The sequence below is a fragment of the Eptatretus burgeri genome, chromosome 3 (genome assembly GCF_056783735.1).
Source record: "Eptatretus burgeri isolate ZD-2024b chromosome 3, Ebu_testis_v1, whole genome shotgun sequence".
NCBI classification, from domain to species: domain Eukaryota; kingdom Metazoa; phylum Chordata; class Myxini; order Myxiniformes; family Myxinidae; genus Eptatretus; species Eptatretus burgeri.
In genome coordinates this window covers 133,091,397-133,114,542 of record NC_140963.1, presented here as the reverse complement: position 1 = coordinate 133,114,542, position 23,146 = coordinate 133,091,397, and the positions used below count along the sequence as shown (strand labels likewise).

At 47.1% G+C, this 23,146-nt stretch overlaps 1 protein-coding gene across 9 annotated transcripts in view; it reads right to left on the bottom strand.

Annotated features, from left to right (window-relative positions):
- The window catches only part of LOC147031006 (SWI/SNF-related matrix-associated actin-dependent regulator of chromatin subfamily D member 1-like), a 114,840-nt gene extending 91,694 nt beyond the window's left edge, over nucleotides 1–23,146 (bottom strand). Inside the window, exons 1-2 of one of the 9 annotated variants that reach the window (XM_085875654.1) lie at nucleotides 22,433–23,146; nucleotides 17,369–17,502 (exon numbers count right to left, since the gene is read on the bottom strand). In XM_085875654.1, the coding sequence (XP_085731780.1) occupies nucleotides 17,369–17,446 (78 nt within the window). In that variant the 5' untranslated portion in view covers nucleotides 17,447–17,502; nucleotides 22,433–23,146. Of the gene's footprint in view, nucleotides 1–17,368; nucleotides 17,503–18,323; nucleotides 18,714–19,010; nucleotides 19,371–19,504; nucleotides 19,592–22,432 lie in introns of those variants that run through there. The other 8 variants (XM_085875653.1, XM_085875652.1, XM_085875658.1 and 5 more) reach the window with 8 other exon arrangements.

Here is a 23,146-nt window from a genome sequence, read left to right as displayed (position 1 = left end):
ATGGTATATGAGTTGTCTTACAGTTGTTCATTATCTTTACTTTTGCAAAACTGATTCATGAATTCCATCTTTGCTTGATCACTTTCCAACTCACCAATGAACCCCCACCTATGCCTCGAGGATTGTGTTTTCCTTTTGGTACAATAGCCGGCTCTCACACATACGCATCCAGGCCACGCGCGACTTCATCCTTCACCCCACAGTCATCATGAATGTTCACATACGCTGATACGCCTAAGTCGCCACTTTTTTCTCGGTCCCGATGGTGACGACTTACGCCTCGTCTACTGTATATACATTATATATATATATATATATATATATATATATATATATATATATATAGATATATATTGTTACGGATTTCAGAATCCGGTCTGATGAATGCAGACACACATCCAGGTCCTCAGACAGTTATATCCTAAAATGCATGTTCAGATTCATCCCACCAATCCCCATGCCTAATGGGATCTTAAATGTGATGCGTTGAGAAGGGTAAAGGATAGATCCCCTCTCTTATGGGAAGCTTTTTTTCTTTACAACAGACATGTTTACACACATTTCTTTCATGAGCTCTGAAGCCTGCCCCCATTCTTCCTCAGCAACAATCTTTCGTGAGCTCCGACGCCCGCATTTTTTGAGCACACGGGTCATCATAGTAACCGTGCGCCAGTGGGGAGTGCATATATATATATATATATATATATATATATATATATATATATATATATATATATATATATATATATAAATAAAATATACACATATATATATATATATATATATATATATATATAAATAAAATATACACATATATATATATATATATATATATATATATATATATATATATATAAATAAAATATACACATATATATATATATATATATATATATATATATATATATATATATATATATATATATATACATCAGGGGAGATATCAGACTAAAAACGATATCGTCCTTCCCAGTGCTTGGGCAAGCGAGCGTGTGGTGCGCGTGTGGGTGTCTGAGCAGCGCTGAGCCAATTCGTCCTTCCCAGTGCTTGGGCAAGCGAGTGTGTGGTGCGCGTATGGGTGTGAGCAGCGCCGCCAACAAATGGGGCACGGGTCGGTCACCAACAACACCAGGGTCTAAACTCGTAACGGATGATCCCGGTGCCCTCCAGATGTCGACTGGCGTTCAAGGCTATTCGTAAGAGGGTGTACGGCGGAGCTGGGTGCTGGCGACGGACGTGACACGCACGCACACACGCATTTCAGGACGTTTTCGCTTCACGGACGACTTTCTGGTGAGCGAGACGATTCTTCCTCCCCCCCCCCCCTCCACCTGAATGATCTGTTGGGTACCCATGACTGTTTCGCTGAAAGTCAACCCCCGATAAGCATCTGCTCTTTATCTCTTTCCTGGCCTTTTGATTAATTTTGCTTTGAAATTCGTTCTTTAGTTACCTCAGAAAATAAAAGTTCTTTCCGTTTATTAATTTTATTTCGAAGAAATTATTTGTCGATTTCCAACCTGTCCGTGTTTGTCCTTTCCTTCCATTGGTCTTGCATTGTGCAAACCGAGATAGACTGGGAGGTAATTACCACAGATTTGACCAAAAAATTGTCGGCACGCACCAGCGGTTAAAACGCTCGGCCGTCCTCATTAAAATATAAATCGAGATAACATTGGTGCTTTTCCGAGGGCGCGCTCCCCGCTCAGGTAACCATGTGACCTAAAGTTAAACGGAATAATTAGATGGTGGACACTGGAACTCGTGGTTGCCTGGGTGGCGTTCATGGTTTTAAAACAACCCATGGTACCACAACGTTGTGAGCAGTGGCTCCAGGTCCGGCTCTACCGAGGACAACCGGGGATTAATCCCTGAGTGACAAGCTGGTGTCTCGGTACCAGTGGCTGCAAATATATATATATATATATATATATATATATATATATATATATATATATATATATATTGTTACGAATCTGGAAGCCTTGTGCACACAGACATTCAGGTCCCCGTTGCTCAGTTATTTCGAAAAGGAAATGTGGACAGATAGCTCCCTTTCCCTTGTTTAATGGGTAATTAAATGTTCATGCACTGTGGAGTTCGTTTTTGTGTTTTCTCCATTGGTTTAACACGGTGCGTGTTGGGGAATTCAAGAAGGCCGTTGTTGCCGTAGTGGTGTGCACTTGGACCGACGGGACCTCGGTAAGCACACGCTCGGGTTACGCACGGGTCGAGCACGGAAACTACTCATTCCGTTTGAGTCCCATCGAGGGTGTGATTCCTCGGTAGCTCGCCACGTGGGCCTCGAGGTATTTTGAAGTTTGGCAAATAACCCTGTACCACATGGTTGATGTATTGACGATTCACGGTGCTGTAAGGGACCCGTACCCTCGGAGTTTTCCGAAAGGTACGCTCTCGATTCCGGGTGTTCGGTGGAGTCGACCCTACTGCTCCACCTTAAACGGTCGTGCTCGCAGCCGACGCCCGGCTCCGCAACAATATGTGTGAATATGTGAATATATATATATATATATATATATATATATATATATATATATATATATATATATATATATATATATATATATATATATATACACACACATATATACATATATATATATATATATATATATATATATATACACACACATATATATATACAGGAGCCTGGTGTTGGCGCAGTGGTTCGGGCAGCGGCTTGGGATCCAAAAGGTCCTCAGTTCAAGCCCCGTTGGGCCACTGAATTAATACACCAGGGAGTTGACTCAGCCTGTCATCCTTCCGAGGTCGGCGAAATGAGTACCAGTGTACTGAGCCAGTGTATACCCCGGTTAAAATAGGTGTACCATATCCCTGTGTCGTAAGAGGCGACCAGGGTTGCGGCAGGAAGGGCATCCGGCGTAAAACATGTGCCAAATCACGATGCGGATCATGCAGATGATCCGCTGTGGCGACCCCTAAAGGGAGCAGCCGAAAGAAGAAGAAGAAATATATATATATATATATATATATATATATATATATATATATATATATATATATATATATATATATATATATATATATATATATATATATTTATATATATATATATATATATATATACACACACACATTTTCATATACGTTTCAGCGATACCGGGCGAAGTGGCGTGCGCCTGTAATCCGGCCACTCGGAGGCTTGGGTTGGAGGATCGCTTGAGGACGGGAGCTCTGCACTGGGCCACGCTATGAGAGGGTGTAGGGCAGCCCGGAATCACGGTGATACCCAATCCTTATCCCTGTGTCGTAAGAGGCGACCAGGATTGCATCAGGAAGGGCATCCGGCATAAAACCTGTGCCAAATCAGTATGCGGATCATAACGGATGATCCGCTGTGGCAACCCCGAACGGGAGCAGCAGAAAGACGAACAACAACATATTGTTGCGAATTCGCGCCCGCCGGCGTGCGAGCGGCCACGTTACTCGAATCGCAGCACGTCGCCCAATGGACGGACAATTCTGTTGTGACCCTCTCGGACTAACGCTGGGAGCTAGTCACGGGTGGGCCTTTCGGCCTCACCACGATCGTGCCAATCGGCCCCCCGCGTGGGATAGGGTTGTTCGCCAAATTCGACCTACCAAAGTACCCACACGGAGGGTAGACCGGGCGATCGCACCTCGCCGCAGGTCGACTCCGGACACGGGCCACTTTAAGCGACCCGTTCCGTACTATCGGGATAACCGAGCGGTGTTATCGTCGACCTCGACGGTTCCGATTAATTATCGGGCGTATTAAGCCCATTACCAACCCTTTACGTGAAGTAAGATGGAGATTCAATTGAAGAAAAGACGAAGCGAAACGGGAAAAACAGTTCAACATCAGGCACATTTATTCCGCGGCACACGGAAAGCACACATATACAATTACAACAATTATGCACCAAAAGAAACACAACAATGCAGATCTACTACCGACTACGCGAGCACACGGCAACACTTACACAGTTTTACTTTACAGACGGCGCCGACAACACATATACTCAAAAGCAAAAGAAAAGGGCCACCCTCAACGACAAGGGGACAGACGGGGCCTGTGGGCGCGAGACCGGGTGGAGCCTACCCGTCTTGTGATGAGCCGCAAATGTGGCAGCGGTGCCCCGACTCTGCGCTCCTCCGTGGGTTTCGTTGGCACTGCTTGGAATGGGGTGGGAAAGGGGCCCCCTTTCCGCACTCTCAGCGCAGGGGGGGGGAAGGGGGGAATTGTTGATGCTCTGGGGAAAGATAGCTGGCTTGCTTGGGTCCCGCGACGAGCGACTCCACTGCGACCTCGACTGCGCTCCCGGCTTCCCCTCTCTGCAGCTCCCCGACAGACTCCGAACCCCGACAGACTGACTCTCCTCCAGACCCGTCTTGACTGCTGCTGCCACACTTCTCCAACTCGCCTTGACTCTTCTCCAACTCCCTTGACCGAAAAACTCTGCCGCTGCCACACTTCTACAACTCGCCCGAGCCCAAAACTGACTAAATTGGCCCCGCGCTCGGCGCTTTATAGTACGGCAGGAGAACCCATATGCAAATTTCCGGATCAGGATGAGCTTGGGGGCGGAGCCACGCTCACCCATTGGACGGAGGAAAAGTGGGCGTGAACCTCCCCTGATCCTCGAATTTGCATATATCGATTCTACTCCGACGCACCTGGAGGCGGGGCCAAATCGCCCCGCGCTTGCTGATAGGACGGATCAGAAGTGGGCGTGTATCATTCCTGATCCGACTTCTCGGAAAGGCCGCTTTTTGCACCCGCGGCTCGGCACGCATCCGGCACGAGGCCAGGACAGCCTGACGCTCGGCGTTCACAAGTGGTGCGGGAATGGCCGCAGAAGGAGAGGCGAAGGTGGTGGAGGGTCTAAAGTGGCGGTCCCTGGCCACGGTGACGCTTGGAATGGCGGTGATGCGATGGTTGCGGGATGGTGTGCTGTGAAGGTAAAGGTCGTGGCTGTTGGCGTTGTTGTTGTTGTTGTTGTTGTGAAGCGGCGTTGCGGTTGGTGGTTGTTGTGTGATGGCGGTTGAGACGTGGTTGGCTCAAAATAAAGATAGAACAGAAAATCGGCTATCTTAAAGGGTCGCAGCCCGAATGAATCACATTTATTCCCTCTAAACAACGGGTTTGGGCTAACTACACATGTACTTACAGAGATATCTCACCTACAGGACCTGAATGGTGGTTTGCGAATTTCTTCAACCACCAACAATACGTTTCAGCGAAATGTTCACAAACCTTATTTTTCGTAAACAGCAGCGTGTGACGAGTGGAAAAAAAATTTGGCTTGGTAATTTAAAAAATACGTTAATACGGCAAACGGCTCGGACATTGGGTGTTATTTCACAAGTACTCGCTCAGGGCGACGGGGCACGAACTGCACCGCTATCGACTGTCGGGTGCTCGGCAAGTGGCTGAAGCACTCATACAAGCTCTCTAATTCAATGGTTGATCATGAATGGTTGGTCAGGCTGTTGTTGCATACCACAAAGTATACCTTTAACTTTAAAGCCGGTCTTCACCGCACATGCAGCAGTTAATGAAATAAAATGAGCTCATGAAATAAAATGAACTAATGAAATAAAATGACTTTATCCACAAAAGAGTTAAAGCTTCATACAGAGCAACCTTGGAGAAATCGCAAAGTTCAATTGCCTGTGAAATAAACATTGCAGAAAATCCACCATGTTGCCTGCTTGTTTGTGCACGTGTCACATGGTACATCGGTCCACGCAAACGTCAAAACTTGGATTATTATTAAAACATCCGTTTTTCACCAGATTTGCTTTGATTCCCTTTGGAGCACCTCACGAAACATCTAAAACTATCGACACAGATCTGGCAGACACAATGGATAAGCAGTCCCTCAGGGGGACAGGGTGTGAGCTCAAGCAGTGAATGCATTAAATCATCGAGCTCAATGAAGCTGATTGAACAAAAAATTGAGGAACGTACCAAAATTGGTCAATATAATTCTCCAAACATTAGGAAAAGATAAGTTTAATGCTTTGGAAATTTCACATTTTCTTGTGTATGTATGGAGAAGGAGGGAACGTTAGCCTTGCTGGCATAAAGTAAATAGGTATATCGGCAGAGTTATACGACTCGTTATTTCTTTAAATTATCAGATTTCACTCCAGATTTCAACACTTATTTAGTCCGGATGATTTACGATCCTCAAAACCGAAATAATATTTTGATGATATCCTTTAGTCCGTGAGAGTAGATCGTGGAAAATCGTATCATAAATGCATGAAATCGCTCCAAGCACCTAATATGAAAACTTATAGTACTTACAAAAGCTATGTATACAGCGATTAATAGCTATGATGAACATGCATTCAATAATATGAGTGAGAAAAATGGGGGGAAAAAAACGATTGTTAAGAAATCGTTGCGGCATGTTCTAAGTCGAGGCATGGTTGAGCAGGCCAAAAAAACATGGCGGCTTCAGACCCCTGTGAGGTTACCTCGGAAACGCCCGAAGATCCAGAGGGAGATGGCCGAGGATTGCCTGCTGAAGGATATAATTAAATAAGGCTGTTAATTAGCTTCAAAAGGGGTGTTTTAATTAACCCAAACACTCAATTTTCACTCTTGCACTTCCTTGGAGTTTTCTTCAGCTACGAGGTTTTTTGGTTTTCGAGTTATGGACGACCACACTCACATTACCTCTGCTACCGAAGGTGAAGAAGGTTATGTTTTCACCCCTTTCTGTCTGTGATTTTTTGCAGGATATCTCAAAAAGTTGTGGACGGATTTGGATGAAACGTGGTGGACATGTTGGGTGTGTGGCAAGGACGAATTCATTCGATTTTGGTGATGATCCAGACCTGGATCTGGATAGGAGAATTATGAAATTCTCAAAGTGATTCTTCATCATTGAGAGATTGGACTAAAAACGATATAGTGTGGTATAGCATGATATTTCAAAAATGTATTGGGCCCGATATGTTCTTGTGGATCAGGCATTACGTGGCGGAGGTATGCGATCGACTGAGTGCCTTCCAGTTCATATTGATGTGGCATCTGAACAGCAAGAGCCAAAATCAAAATCTTTCGGACGCGAAAAGCCAACTTAAAGCCCAGCTGCCTTTGAAGTCCTTTGACTCATGACCCTTCACATTTATGCAAAAAATAACTCCAATCGCCAACTCTGTTCCAACAATCCAACAATCAGCAAAAACATCATGGGCCTCGACTTTCACGTGCAGTGTGAAGTCGTTTTCATACAACTGCGAACTGGTGCGCAATCCGTCGGATGTACAACCAACACCACCACCACCACCACCACCACCACAAACTTCAATGGCTTAGCCGTTCTCCTCCATAAACGAATTGGGACAAAGAAATAATAAGCGAAACGACCATTCAAAAGCAAACACCTGGGGTCAAAAATTTGAAAGTCGAACAGTCTCTGGTTGTCAGGAGTTCCCGAAAGTCCTTCACCTTGATTCCAAGAAAGTGTGTGCTGTGCCTCATGCGAGTACGAATGGAGAGAGACAATACACCTGCTTCTTGTGACAAAAATGTCATTCTTCACCAAATTCAGATGAGAATAGTGAATGTGAATGAAAGGGGGGCTTCCAATAGTGATGGTGCTTACAATGAAGAGGTATCATACGATACATAGGTCGCTACAAAATGAAAATGTCATCCCCAACCTTTCTGCACTACCTTCCCACCAACTCAACATCAACTGCCAATTAGCGGAGGTGGGGTGGATACAAATTTTGATTGTGGACGAAATTTAAAAGACGGTAACTGGAACACCCCAAGGAAAACTTGATGTTATCATGCATACACACTTGCAGCATTTCAAGCCACAATAATTAAGTATTACAGTATTCCGAAAGCTTTGCACAACACAATGGGTGCCAGGAAGTTGTCAAGTGCTGCCAAATGACCAGGATGACAATGGTGTTATCAATTCTCCAGGCTCAAGTGCATTTGCATCAGGAAAACTTGAGATTAAGAAGGGGTTAACAAGAGATGAGCAACACCTTCATCATCATTCACAAAATGAGTGTGATGGTCCAAACAATGAAAGCATGCAAACAGTTCTCGTGTTACAGATCAGTCGAGCTACGTTTTCTTGATATGTTGCACCTGTAACACCCTCCTCCCCACCTTTGCCCCCCCCAAAAAGGAAAACACTAAAACCGCTATACTAATGAAAGGGTGTGTGTGTGTGTCAGTCGTTGATTCGTATCTACATATGTGAGTTTCAGAATGTGGAATGGAGTCCTCCCAGGGCAGGCTCAAAATATTCACCTTCATTTCAGTAAGGGGTCACAATTCATGGACCAAGCTGTGAAGTTTTCTGTTCTCAAAGTTTTGGTCCGAGGGCTCTTTTCAGGATCGTCGATGAGCCCCCGACAGCTTCCAACTGTAGTTCGTTTGTAGTAATATTCCCAGCGATGGTTTCTAATATCTTTGAGGTTAAGTCATCATTCACGAAGCTCCAGCTATCACTGATACTTCATGCTTGAGGTATTCGTATTTTGATCATTTTCTTGATTTCTGCATTGTTTCGTCCAAAATCACTGGTATTAACACCTCACTTGGCAACGCCTACTCAATTTTCTACCTAAGTATATTTGGATGCAATGCTTTGTCGTCGATGTTCACGCTCGATGGGATCATTCGGTCGTACATGAGCGGGAGGTCCTTCCATGTTTTCAGTGATTGCTTTTGGTTCATGTTCCAACAAATTCTCTGGAACTGGGATATCAAAGTTTTTGCAAATGTCCCCCACTCTGTCTGTGTCTGTCTGTCTGTCTGTCTGTCTGTCTCTTGCTCCCCCCACTGAATAAAATGTATATATCAAAACACACACACACACCTCCCTCCAGCAGTGTACAGCAACGTTTGGTGAGGCGTCGCTCTACCCACCTCACTTCCCCTCCCTCTCTTTCTCTTCCCCACCCCCCCTTTGCTACCCCTCCCTTAATACCACCGTCAGTGAAGCAATGGGTTGTATTGGCTAGTAAGTTATAAAATAAAACACTAACAGCTTGGTCTTTTGATGAGGAAGCAAACCGGCACGATTCAATTTTCGGGATCAAATATATCCTCCGAATAGCGCGGCCTCCTCGGGGATCACCGCAAAGAGCGAGGTGCACGTCTCTACATGAATAAATAATATTATAATAAAATCAGGTCACCATTATTGCACAGTGCCAAGGAAAACGCTGCATACAAAATCGACATCTACAGAATGAGGCTCAAACACTTACAAGGCAAATTGAATACCTTTATAACAGGTAAGTGAGGTCACTCGAGCGAATGGCGAGCGGAATGATGTACAGCTGCAAACCAAATGCCATTTGTTGAAAGATCTTCCCCGATGGTGGATTTTGCACACCTTTCTTAATGTCCATTTGCTACCGACGGAGTCAATGGCACAATGCTTTAATCACTTGCTGGTCGAATATAAACAGCCTACCTGCGAGGTGTTTCATTCATATTCCAAACAGGTGAGGGTCACCGAGCGCAAGATCACCCCCGGACTGTCGGAAGGATTGTGAAAAAAAAAAGAAGAAAAAAAATCTCCAATGGACTTTGATGCACCGAGCATGTCGACGTCTCAATTTGGCATGGCATCGAGGAAGCATCGTGATTAGAAGAACATAAATATAGAGTCCAGTCACAAGCAGATCTCTATTAGGAGCAAAATGATCACCGAGTTGTGTGTGTCGGTGTTCATAATGTAGCTTTTGCTGACCTTGCCTTTCAATCAGCTATCATGCATATCAAATTAGACGTTGAACACCATAAACAGGATGACCTGTTGGCATGGACATCAGGATGCTCACAACTAGGCTTCAAGGAAAGAATTACCATGCTGTTCCTGGAAGCTGGAACTTGATGGCTACAGCACGACTCAGCTTTGAAATGTTGACAGGAACCGAGGTGGTGGGGGGAGGGGAGGGGGGGTGTGAGGTCAAGTTCATAATGGAGGAAAGGCATGAAATAGCAATGGATCGCTCTATCTGGCACATCCCAGAAATCTTCAATTGGAATAGATCTGCGGACATTTGATGCCATTGAGAGTTCAAAGAGCATTCCAAGTCAACCTTGATTTGGACCTCCAGTCACATTGGAAAATTAACCACTCGACAAGACAGCATGCGACTGGAATAACAATGGGATGAAGGATGTTGTCCCAGTCAAATAATCTCAGCAACACATTCAGTATCACTCAGTAAAAAACGAGTGATTTTTAAATCACTCGTTCAGTTCTTTCCTGTGCCAGTTCATACCAGTCAAGTGCTTCTGTGAAATACCGCCGTCCATTTCTCCACTTTGTGGATCCTTTTTCTGTGGAGTTGTAATTGTTCGGTAGAAATGAGTCATCCAAAAAGCAGCACACTCACCAACTTCTTGATCTACCACCAACACGAACAAAATGTCATCTTTGCTCATCTGTGGCTTGCTTTCCTTGGCAAAACATTCCTACCGGCAACGTGGTTTGGTGCACACATTCGTTTGTGGTTCACCTGGGCAACAGATGTGAGGATACTTTCCTTTGGCAGTCTGATCTGAGGACTTGAACGATGGTGTTGCAGACCCAGGTTTGATATTGGTGAGCATATTTGTTCAATTTGATCGATCTTACACACAACACACACACACACACACACACACACACACACACACACACACACACACACACACACACACACACACACACACACACACACACACACACACACACACACACACACACACACACACACACACACACACACACACACACCAATTTTTATCTCCGCCACCAAAGGTGAAGGAGGTTGTTTTCACCCCTCTCTGTCTGTCTGTGTAGAGGATATCTCAAAAAGTTGTGGACAGATCCGGATGAAATTTTGTGGACAGGTTCAGTGTGGGACAAGGACGAACTGATGAGATTTCGGTGAAGATCCAGATCCGGATCAGACGACTCGAATATAAGTGATTCTTCACCAGTGAGAGAGAGGGCTAAACTGATATATAGCACGATATATCAAAAAGTTGTGGACGGACTCGGACAAAACTTGGTGGACATGTTTGGTGTGCGACAAGGAAGAAGGCGGAGGAGGGGGGAGCGAGGAAGGCGCAGGAGGGGGAGCGAGGGTTGCGCAGGAGGGGGGAGCGAGGGAGGTGCAGGAGGGGGAGCGAGGGTTGCGCAGGAGGGGGAGCGAGGAAGGCGCAGGAGGGGGAGCGAGGGAGGCGCAGGAGGGGGAGCGAGGGAGGCGCATGAGGGGGAGCGAGGGAGGCGCAGGAGGGGGAGTGAGGGAGGCGCAGGAGGGGAGCGAGGGAGGCGCAGGAGGGGGAGCGAGGGAGGCGCAGGAGGGGGAGCGAGGGAGGCGCAGGAGGGGGAGCGAGGGAGGGCGGAGGAGGGGGAGCGAGGGAGGGTGGAGGAGGGGGAGCGAGGGGAGCGAGGGAGGGGGAGGAGGGGGAGCGAGGGAGGGGAGGAGGGGAGCGAGGGAGGGGGAGGAGGGGTGCAAGGGAGGGGAAGGGGGAGCGAGGGAGGGGGAGGAGGGGGTGCGAGGAAGGCGGAGGGAGAGTGAGAGAGGCAGAGGAAGGGGGAGCAAGGAAGGCTGAGGAGGTGGGAGCGAGGCAGGCGGAGAGAGAGGCGAGGAAGGCGGAGAGAGATGCGGGCGAGGAAGGCGGAGAGGCGGGAGCGGGCGAGGAAGAAGGAGAAGAGAAGAAAGCGGAGAAGGGAAGAGAAGGAGAAAAGAGAAGGGAGAATAATGAAATGGAGAAGGGAAATAATGAGAAAATGGAGAAGAGAAATGAAGAAATGGAGAAGGAGAAAAATGAAAGGAAAAATGGAGAAGAGAATAATGAAAAATGGAGAGAAATAGGAAAATAGAAGGAAAATGGAGAAGAGGAATAATGGAAAAATGGAGAAGAGAATAATGAGGAAAAATGGAGAAGAGATAATGAAATGGAGAAGAGAATAATAAGGAAAATGGAGAGAGAATAATAAGGGAAATGGAGAAGAGAATAATGAAAAATGGAGAAGAGGAATAATGAAAATGGAAGAGATAATGGAAAATGGAGAAGAGAAATCTGAGGAAAATGGAGAAGGGAATAGCTCAAATGGAGAGAAGAGGCTCAAATGGAGAAGAGATAATCAGGAAAAATGGAGAAGAATAATGGAAAAATGGAGAAGAGATAATGAGGAAAATGGAGAAGAGATAATGAAAAATGGAGAAGAGAATGAAATGGAGAAGAGAAAATATGGAAAAATGGAGAAGAGATATGGAAAATGGAGAAGAGTAATGAGGAAAAATGGAGAAGGAAAATGAGGAAATGGAAGGGAAGAAATGGAGAGGGAGAAAGAGGAGGGAGAGGAGAGCAAGCAAAGGGAAGGGAAGAATGAGAGGAGGAAGGAAGGCATGAGAGGGAGGAGGGAAGGCAGGAGAGGGAGGAAGGGAAGAGGGAGGAGGAGAGGGAGCGGAAGGGAAAGCAGCGAGAGGGAGGGAAGGGAAGGCAGCGAGAGGGGAGGGGAAGGGAAGGCAGCGAGAGGGAGGGAAGGGAAGGCAAGCGAGAGGAGGAAGGAGGCAGCGAGAGGGAGGGAAGGGAAGGCAGCGGAGGGAGGGAAGGGAAGGCAGCGAGAGGGAGGGGAAGGGAAGGCAGCGAGAGGGAGGGAAGGGAAGGCAGCGAGAGGGAGGGGAAGGGAAGGCAGCGAGAGGGGAGGGGGAGGGAAGGCAGCGAGAGGGGAGCGGAAGGGAAGGCAGCGAGAGGGAGCGGAAGGGAAGGCAGCGAGAGAGGAGCGGAAGGGAAGGCAGCGAGAGAGGAGCGGAAGGGAAGGCAGCGAGAGGGGAGGGGAAGGGAAGGCAGCGAGAGGGGGAGGGGAAGGCAGCGAGAGGGGAGGGGAAGGGAAGGCAGCGAGAGGGGAGGGAAGGGAAGGGGGCGAGAGGGGAGGGGAAGGGAAGGGAAGGCAGCGAGAAGGGAGGGAAGGGAAGGCAGCAAGAAGGGAGGGGAAGGGAAGGCAGCGAGAGGGAGGGGGGAGAAGGCAGCGAGAGGGGAGGGGGAGGAGAAGGGAAGGCAGCGAGAGGGGAGGGGGAGGAGAAGGGAAGGCAGCGAGAGGGGAGCGGAAGGGAAGGCAGCGAGAGGGAGCGGAAGGGAAGGCAGCGAGAGAGGAGCGGAAGGGAAGGTGGCGAGAGGGGAGGGGAAGGGAAGGTGGCGAGAGGGGAGGGGAAGGGAAGGGAAAGCGGCGAGAGGGGAAGGGAAGGGAAGGCGGCGAGAGGGGAGGGGAAGGGAAGGCGGCGAGAGGGGAGGGGAAGGGAAGGCGGCGAGAGGGGAGGGGAGGAGAAGGGAAGGCAGCGAGAGGGGAGGGGGAGGAGAAGGGAAGGCAGCGAGAGGGGAGGGGGAGGAGAAGGGAAGGCAGTGAGAGGGGGAGGGGAGGAGAAGGGAAGGCAGCGAGAGGGGAGGGGGAGGAGAAGGGCAGGCAGCGAGAGGTGAGGGGAAGGAGAAGGGAAGGCAGCGAGAGGTGAGGGGGAGGAGAAGGGAAGGCAGCGAGAGGTGAGGGGAAGGGAAGGCAGTGAGAGGTGAGGGGAAGGGAAAGCAGTGAGAGGGGAGGGGAAGGGAAGGCAGTGAGAGGGGAGGGGAAGGGAAGGCAGCGAGAGGGGAGGGAAGGGAAGGCAGGACTTGAAACTCACCCATTCTTCTCGGTTTGCCATTGAAACATTTTACTTTACTCCGTCCAGTATTTACAACCAGTGTCGCCTCAAACAGGACAAATCCCAAATAATTTGTTCAATAGTTGTGACGTTGTGACTTCATAATGAAGTTGTGACGGCCATCTTGCATATTAATCGTGTCGTTTAAAAGTTGTGCATTTTTACTGGTGGCAGAGGTTACATTTTCACCCGTTTGTTCGTGAGCAGGATATCTCAAAATGTGATGGACGGATTCTTGCGAAACTTGGTGGACAGGTTGGGTGTGTGACAAGGCAGAATTTATTCAACTTTGATGAAGATCCGGATACGGATCTGGATGAGAGAATTTTAAATGTATTTACATGTTTCTTTCAAAATTCATTCTTCACCATTGAGAGATCGGGCCAATAATGATATATAGCACGATATCTGAAAAGGTTATGGAGAGATTCAGACGAACTACGTGGATGTGGGTGACAAGAACAAGCCGATTCGATTTTGGTTGAGGTCCGGATCCAGATCTGACCTATCAGTGGGATACAAAACGTAAACTGTTCAGCCTGGCGGCAGTAAGGACTCCATTCGAGTTGCGTTCCAGTTGGTTCACGAAAAAATAAGTTACCACTATATTTGTTATTGTTGTGTCTGTCTGTCCGTGTGTCTGTCCCGAGCATTGCTCCGTGGGTTTTGATCTGATCCCGATAAAATTTTGGTGGGAGGTTTATATCATGATCTAGTTGTGTTTTCCTGAAAATGGGCGTGATGCGGCCATTATGGGCAGAGCCACGCCCAAAAATCATGTGTTTTTAGGTAGCCGATTTCAATTTGCATCTTCTCCTCGGGGGTTTGTCGAATCTGACAGAGGTTTCGGTATTTGGTTAGCCCAATGGCACCTGCATAGCCCCACCGAGCTCGACTTTTCATTTTCGTCCCAAGGTCAAGGTCACAATGTCACGAACTTAGAAAATTGTGATTTTGACATAAAAATCCATCTTCTCCGAGGGGTTCGTCGAATCTGACAGGGGTTTCGGAATTTGGTTAGCCCAATGGAACCTGCATTGCCCCACGAAGCTCGATTTTTCATTTTCGTCCCAAGGTCAAGGTCACGAACTTTGAAAATTGCGAATTTTGACATAAAAATCATACGACCGCCCAAACTTTGAGAGCGAGGATGACAATATTTTTATGCATAATCTTGAGGTCATTCCCCACCTAAAGTCTTGAAACCATTTTGCTCTATCTCAAACACCTTGCCCGTGGCGCCCCCTTCAAGTTTGTTTTTACGCTGATTTCATCAAAGTATGGATAATCCGAGGAGTGTGAAATGCCATATAGCCTATATGACGTTATATTGTTCCTGGAATTTTCCAGAGGAAGTTTTGCACCAAAGGTCATAATCCTTGACCTTTGACCTTTAAAGGTCACAAAGGTCAAATTTTCAAAGTTGTGGGAATCGAACCGAGTTTTCGACCTTCTTCGACAAACTAACTCCATTAAGCTATAGCACCTATCCTGTTTCCTTATATTAATGTCCACAACATTGTTTTGTGACCTTTACAGGTTATGCAAAGGTCAAATTTTTAAAGTTGTTGAACGAAACCGGGTTTTCGACATTTTGCAGCTAATAACATGTCACTCGTACCACATCATGTTGATCATTTTTATAACTTGGTCAAACATTATCACATTATCTCATCCTTGACTTCTGAAACAATCTACATCGTCAAATACCTCTCGTGAACCATCGTCGTCTTCAGACTTGTTTATTGTTGCATTCATTTTAAAACTCCATAATTTGGGACCAGGAGAATGTACCAGTGAAACCTCAAAGACCACTTCGTCTTGAATGAAAACAGAATCTTCTTCAAATTTTAAACTTTCAATTGTGCAGGTAAAGTATGAAATGTAACATCAATTCTACATATCAAAATGGCCCGAAGGGAATGCAAACCAGTTACATGGTAGCGCCACTGCACTGTCCAGTAATGTAATCAATCAGGCAATGCTTCCTTGTACACCATTGTGAGCTCCAAAATCACAACCAAAAGTGGTGGTGGGGGGAGGTGGGGGGGGGCAAATCATCCATTTTGTCGGATTAACAAAAAAAAAAAAAAAAAAGAATGACAATTTGCCTTTCACACAGGTCATGCAAACAGCTACACAAATCGGGTGCATCAGGGGTCTGTCTGTGCTTCGTGCGATGGAGGTGCGGAGAGAAAAGTGAGTCTGGCTGCTCGGCATTTCTACAGAATCCAGGAGAAACGGAATCAGGGGCACCTGACCATAAGAGAGGGAAGCACTCTGCTAAGCTTTGGACAAAGGCTGTGAAAAGGGTCCGATTTACCATGGGAAGACTTTGCACGGTTGGGGAGGCTTTCAAAAGGACAAACACCAATTCGCAAAATGTATCTCCCACATAGACATGCCCAACTGGAAGGGCACTCAGTCGAGCGCACACCTCCACCACGTGTAATGCCTGATCCACGAGAACATATCGGGCCCATTACATTCATGAAATATCATGCTATACACGACTATATCGTTTTGGCCCGATCTCTCAATGAAGAATCACTTTAAAAATTAAATAATTCTCGAATCCAGATCTTCACCAAAATTGAATCAATTCTTCGTCACACACCCATCCTGTCCACAAAGTTTCATCCGAATCCGTCCACAACTTTTTCGACATCGTGCTATATGTCGTTTTTGGCCCCGTTTCTCAATGATGAAGAATCACTTTAAAAATTCTAGTCGTCTGATCCGGATCCGGATCTTCACCAAAATCGAATCAGTTCGTCCTCGTCACACACGGAACCTGTCCACAACCTTTTTGAGATATCCCGCACAAAGACACACAAACAGACAGCAAGGGGTGAAAACACAACCTCCTTCACCTTCGGTGGCAATGGCTCAAAATGCATGACATGAGAACGTCCAAATTCTATCCTTTCACTTCCAACTCCAAAATGCCAATCGAAAGCCATCGAGGGAATCTTATCGTCCGTTTCCTCCCTCAAAGCTCCCTGGCTGCGCAGCCGGATGGAGGGGACAAGAATCGGCCCATATATGGCACCAGCACATCTAAAAATCGCGCCCAGCACCTGTTACAGTTCATCACGCAGTGTGTAACCCACCGACGGTCCTTTCAAACAAAGAGGGGGAAAAAAGCCTTCCGAACATCCACATCCATGTAGTTACAGATTTATTGCCACTGCTACCTGAAACCTGGGTAGTTAGCTTTGACGTCAGGAGCAAATAAACCGGAAAACACATAGTCATGGCACGAATGCATTCATCGCGTTATTCAGTAAGAATTAGGGCAAGGATGCTCACGTGGACAGCAATCAAAGGACGTGGGGGCTGGGGAGTCGAGAGGAGGGAGGGGTGAAATTAAAATGTAATAATAAATCAGGAAATGATCATGCAGCGCCTGTCAACCAACTCGAGAGAGCAACATATATTTACATGGTCGGTCTCCACCGTGCTGACCTATCAAGCACGGGGCACACAGGGTCTCACACAAAGCACGAAGTTTCACTCGACTCATGAAAAGCTGATATTTTAGAAATAGGTTTGGCATCATTTCGGATGAAACGGTACAAGAGTAATTTATAAAGCAACTATAAACAAACAAATAAAAAACATACGAAATGAGAACATAATAACAATAATGAAAAGGACTTGGACCACTTACACCGCCATGAACGAGGAACTCAAAAAGTTTACTCTTTGTGGCCTTTTTAGCGCCGCTGCAGGCTTCTTCAGCAGACATTCCCGTTGGGATGAGTTTCAAGTCGGGGTGGAACACCGTTATTGCCAAGCACCGCTCTGCATGAACCGCACACAGGCGCACCCACACATGGCAGGAGGCAGGAGGTGGGGAGGCCTATACAGAAGTTTGAAATCTCCAGCAAGAAAGAAAAGGTGGGAGGGTCAGAAGGAGGTCCAAATTTGTCATCCAACACTTCGCACGCGGATTTCCTAATCGCACCGAGAGACCGTTCGGCATCTCACTCAATGATCTCACTCTGCTCGGGCAGGAAACCTCCAAGACCTCGACAAGCACGCAAATTCCCACATGCCATGCGACCCCCAAAAAAGGTTTCACTCGTCCTCTCCCCCAGTGCGACCGCCCCAATACTTTACAACACTCCGCCCTCTCCCTTTCCTTCTCCCTAAGGCACAGCCTATGGCAGCAAAGAAGGAATGCCGTTCTCTATCTATTGAAGCACAACAGCTGATAACGCCGAAAGCCGACCGCCTCTCACCATTTCATGCTTGGCAAGGCTTTGTGGAGAGACCTTGACACGGCCATACAAAGCCAACCAAGCCCTGGAAATTTTGCATTCCAATGGACGTTCATAATTTCGCTTGTTGGGATTTTTTTTTTTTTCCAACTCCTTCCACAAATTTTCACGAGATTCTTTGAAAACAGCTAAAGAACAGTACAACCGAATCGAACGACACAAGGTATTCCACGATACGAAAACGTATCGAAATGTCACACCAATGATATGAACGCAGCTGTTGGTCACATCAGCACAAATTACATCGATTCTTTCACTCGTCAGCATTGTTACACGAGTGAATGCAGAACAAAAAAAAATTGAGTTGAAGTGGTGCAACTAAAATAAATAAATATATAATACTTCACGACGAAAGATTCCACTTCATTCTCGTTATTCCTCCCATAAAGCTTGCAAAGCCACATCGACGACTCGTTTCGAGAAACAATATGTCTGCCACCGCCCAGAGCGCAGTCCCTGGGAACCAAAACAAACCTCAATATCTTCTCATCATTACAGTTGAACGAGTTATGCAACTCCTCTAAATAAATAAATAAATAAATAAACCAAGATGAAAAGTTGATGTGCCACAGCCCACTGGATAGGCCAGATCTGCATCCATTCCTAAACCAAAACCGAATTGACTTGCTATCGTCACCGACCATACTTATCTAAAAGTTTCCTCCGAATCCATCCACAACATTCTGAAATATCGTGCCACACTTCCCTGTCCATGTCGTTTTTGGACCATCACTCAATGGTGAGGAATCGCTTAAAAAAATAATATAATTCTCATATCGTGATCTCCGCCAAAACCGAAGCATTTCTTCCTTGTCACACACCAAACCTGTCCACCACGTTTTGTCAGAATCCATCCACAACCTGTTGAGATATCCTGCTCACAGACAAACAGAGAAACAGACAGGGCTGAAAACAACCTCCGTCCACCTCCGGTGGCAGAGCTAACAAGATAAACAAATAAATAAATAAATACTCATCATGTATTTGGATCTACTCAAAACTTCAGAACAAACAACAAACTGGTCTAACCGTAGTACTGTGGAGGGAAAGAACGAGACGTCGATCGAGGTAAGAATGGTAACCGCTGTGGGAAGCAAGAAGCTGACGTTTGTGGCATAAACAATTTGTGGTGCCCTTCTGTCCCGAAGGAGGGGTAACGCCAGAAACGTCAGCTTCTTCTTGCTTCCCATGGAGGTTGGCATCCGTCGAGCGAAGATGCGTCGGTTCCATCCATCGTTCCACCTGTCTACCCATGCAGATCGACGCTCGCCTTCTGGTAAAGACCATTTGTTCACCCAAACAAAGTGCAAACCCACGGGGCCAATCAGTTACGTACGAGGTCAGAGGAAGCACCATCAAAGAAACAATCGGTACGAACGTTGGCCTGATCTAAAACCCATGACATTCAATTATATAATCCCCAGTAGCACAATTTAAACAGTCATGCACACACACACACGTCACGGCAGGACACGACACTTGGTTTGAAAGTTCCCTTTTTTGTGAAGTCTAAATATTCTCACTCGACAACGCGTAAAAGATTCCTGGCAACCAGTTACGTATGGACGTTCACGAGCGTCGGTCGTAGGCTCCATGACAGGTGTCAAAAAAGGTTGAACGAAGCCCTTCCGGGGCCCAAACTATCCCCGCCGTTTCGGTTAAAACCACATCGTGACATTTTATCAACGGAGCTCGTTCAGTTCTCGCATCAGCTTCGAGGGCTCTCTTAAGGACTGTCGTTGAACTCCAGACAGTCTCCGAGTGCAGGTCGTTTGTCGGAATATTTCCTCATATCACTTTTGGAATTTCAGTGAGGTCACCCCCCCCCCCCAAAACCCGAGCACACCCCGATTCCTCGTCATTTCTATGCCATTTGAGAGGAAAATGTTTTCTTGACAGAGCCCAGACACACAAGCAAAACAAATCTAAACAACCCATCACGACACCAGCTCGAGTCAACAATAAATTCTGTTCTTAACTGGCAACTGGCTGAAATCAGTAAAATTGGGATGCAAAGTCGACGAAAACAAAAGGTCATGAACCTTTGTCCACATAGTGTCGGAGGCGTTAAGAAGTGTGGACGCGTATCGGATGCGGGGTGAGGGCATTACGAGAGATTAGTGAGATTATTATTATTTTTTTTTTAACTTGAAAGGGCAAGAAGATTAGGAGATGGACAAAACTCGGTAATCGGGATTTGAACCGGGGATAACATCTCCCTGGTTGTGCAGTTCGTCAGAAGGGAAGGACCAACCGGCTAAACTTCAGACATTTCCGAAGACATCACCAGAACCAAGATGTTTAAATGCATCCATTTTTTTTAAAAAAACCCATAAATAAAGCACCAACATGTCCAAGCATTGCCAGGATAACTTCTGATTCTGATGTACAAGAATACTTTTGTTGACAAGGGTTGGACTGGGTGGTTTGTCGTCACCTTCCCAGCCGTAGTTCGGGCAGGAACTTGCAATTTGGCCATAGTGCCGGCGATAGCCAACCTACTATTCACAAAGGACACCATGGGATTTTTAACGTCCACCAAGTAATGCTGGGAGACGAGACGTCCGTTTACGTCCAACCGAGGGATGGCACACACACACACACACACACACACACACACACACACACACACACACACACACACACACACACACACACACACACACACACACACACACACACTGACGAATTGCACAGCACGTAAAACACTCTGATGACAGTTTATAGGTGGGTCAGGATTCAAACAGGGTTGACAGCTTAGATACGAGTATGCGCACCATTGGGCCATCATGCAAGCCTCCAGCACAAATAGTGACTTTGAAATGGAAGTCAAAGAACCGTGAAAATTGCCAGCACAGCGCGACACGAAAACATATACAGTTACAACAACCGTTGTTGCCGCGTGTCCCCGACTGGTCACCAATCTGTGGGAGAACCGGGTCTACGGCATGTAGACCAAAATGGATTCCCTGAGGTCAGAGAGATATCACATCATTACTAAAAACGGGTGTTGTGTTAATCGTCGGACTCGCTTTTGAAATCCAGACATTATTCGCCAGAATGACATCCGCCAGATAGCTGCGACGCTCTTCGCAGCAAGAGAGGGGGTCAGAAAAATACGTCGACGATTACAAACGTATTGGATAACCAAAAACATCTACATTGTTGGCTACAAGGTCCAAAAAATTATTATTATATTCATCTAATAATAATAATAATAATAATAATAATAATAATAATAAAGCAAATTCCAGGCAGATAATGGCCGCATGAGTCGAGGCAAAAGGCCATCTGAAAAGCACATCGGTGGAGCAGGGCGCAGACCACTTGGCATCCATCGCCAACAGATTTCAACCATGCAGTCATTCGTGCAATCTCAAAAAAAAACAAAAAAAAAAAACTCAAAAACATTTCACCAACGTCTCATAAATTAACCCTCTAAGCTTCACAGGAGTACCTTCGATGGATTTCCTTTTTGGGCCGAGCTACATTCATCATCTCCATTGTGGTGCTGCGTGACAAGCTCGAGAGCACAATGGTCAACACGTACCAGGCATCTGGAGAGGAGGAGATTGGGACCATACTCCGTGCAGAGCCTTGGTGCTGCCTCGCAGTCTCCTTTGCCATTGGGCACAATCCTGGACGGGTCGCCACTCCAACACATGATAATACCAGTAAGCTAGCACTCATTTTGCCAACCTCCGAAGGATCATGGGCAGAGTCAACCCCACCTGGTATTAATTGAACAGCCAAGCGGGATTTGAACTCAGGAACCGAAGATCCAAAGCCCGCCACCCTAACCATTAAGCCAACACCAGGCATCTAGAGAAAGGGCTTAAAAAAGAACAAGAAAAAAAACCCCCCAAGAATTCTGAGACCACAATAAGTGAATGTATCAGATGGTGATTGAGGAAAGGGGGGGTAAGGGGGATCAGCACCATGGAGGGGTGACAGGGGAGTGATCGTGCAGTGTAATGGGAGATAGAGAAGAGCATGAAGGCAGCTTAACAATAATGAAGGTTCAACGTTCGAAATAAACTGAAAGATCCAAAAAGGCAGCACCAAAGGGTCTTCCAAAAGAGGGTTCACTTGCTTGTGAAAGCGACAAAAGGATTGGGGGGGGGAGGAGGAGTAGGGCAAAGACAGCCAGACACAAAGAACAGGCCCAAAGAGGGCCAGGACGGGCCGGGCCTTGGAGGGGGAGACAAGTGTGGGAGGGTTTCACGTCATGATCATGGCCCGCACACATGGAGCTGTTAAAATTGTGGTTTTATTTACATTAACAACAAAACTCAAACCATTCCGTTCAATCTCACATTCTGCCTGCGCCTCCTGAGCCCCACAAAGCCCCCACTCTCTCGGCTCCTCTCCCTCTCTCTCTCTCCCCTGGAACTCGGCGACACAAGGACTTATCGGTGCGAGGAAGCGTCAGGAGAATCGGCACAGCTTACGGGGAACGAGGGAGTGGGCATCGGGGCCCGGTAGAGTTGCTGCTGGAGACTGGCTCGACCCATCGCAGAAGCGAAGCCTCGGCTCGCCATTTCACAGACGAGCCAGCGCCCTGTTTTCCTTTTCAAGCTGCTCCTCCACCTCACCTCTCCTCCCCCCCCCCGACACTCTTTCTTCCCTCTTTGTCCGAATTTCCTCTTCCTTGCCCCCTCTCCGGGTCCGTGGGCTGTTTGTCTCCCTTTTCTGGCTCCTCGGACACGGAAGAAGGGACGAGGCGGGAATACGGGAGCCCGGAGAAGGGAAGTACAAGGTGATGGTGATTCAGGCTGGATCTGCCGTCCCCCTGCTGGTTGCCTCGGACCACGTTCGGCGCTCTCTTTGCGATCAAAGCTCTCCTCGTGTTTCCCTCGTGCCGTCGCGTTCTTCGTGCTCGAGCGTCTCCCGCACGCGCGCGTTCTCGTTGTGAATCAGCCCCGGACGTCGGTCGTGCGGCCTACTTCGCGAAGCCTAAGGCCTACACGGTTCGACTTGCTTGCGTGTGCTGTCCGTTTCGTCCTTTTACCCGTGTGCACGTCATCCATATAGCACTACAGGCAGAAGGGGGGCGAGGATTTTCTCCACGATCTTATTTATTAATCCCCAAAGTAAAGGCCCCACGCCCAAAGGCCTTTTCCGAGTTCCCGAAGTGAAGGCCGCAAGGCGCTAGTCGAGAAAGT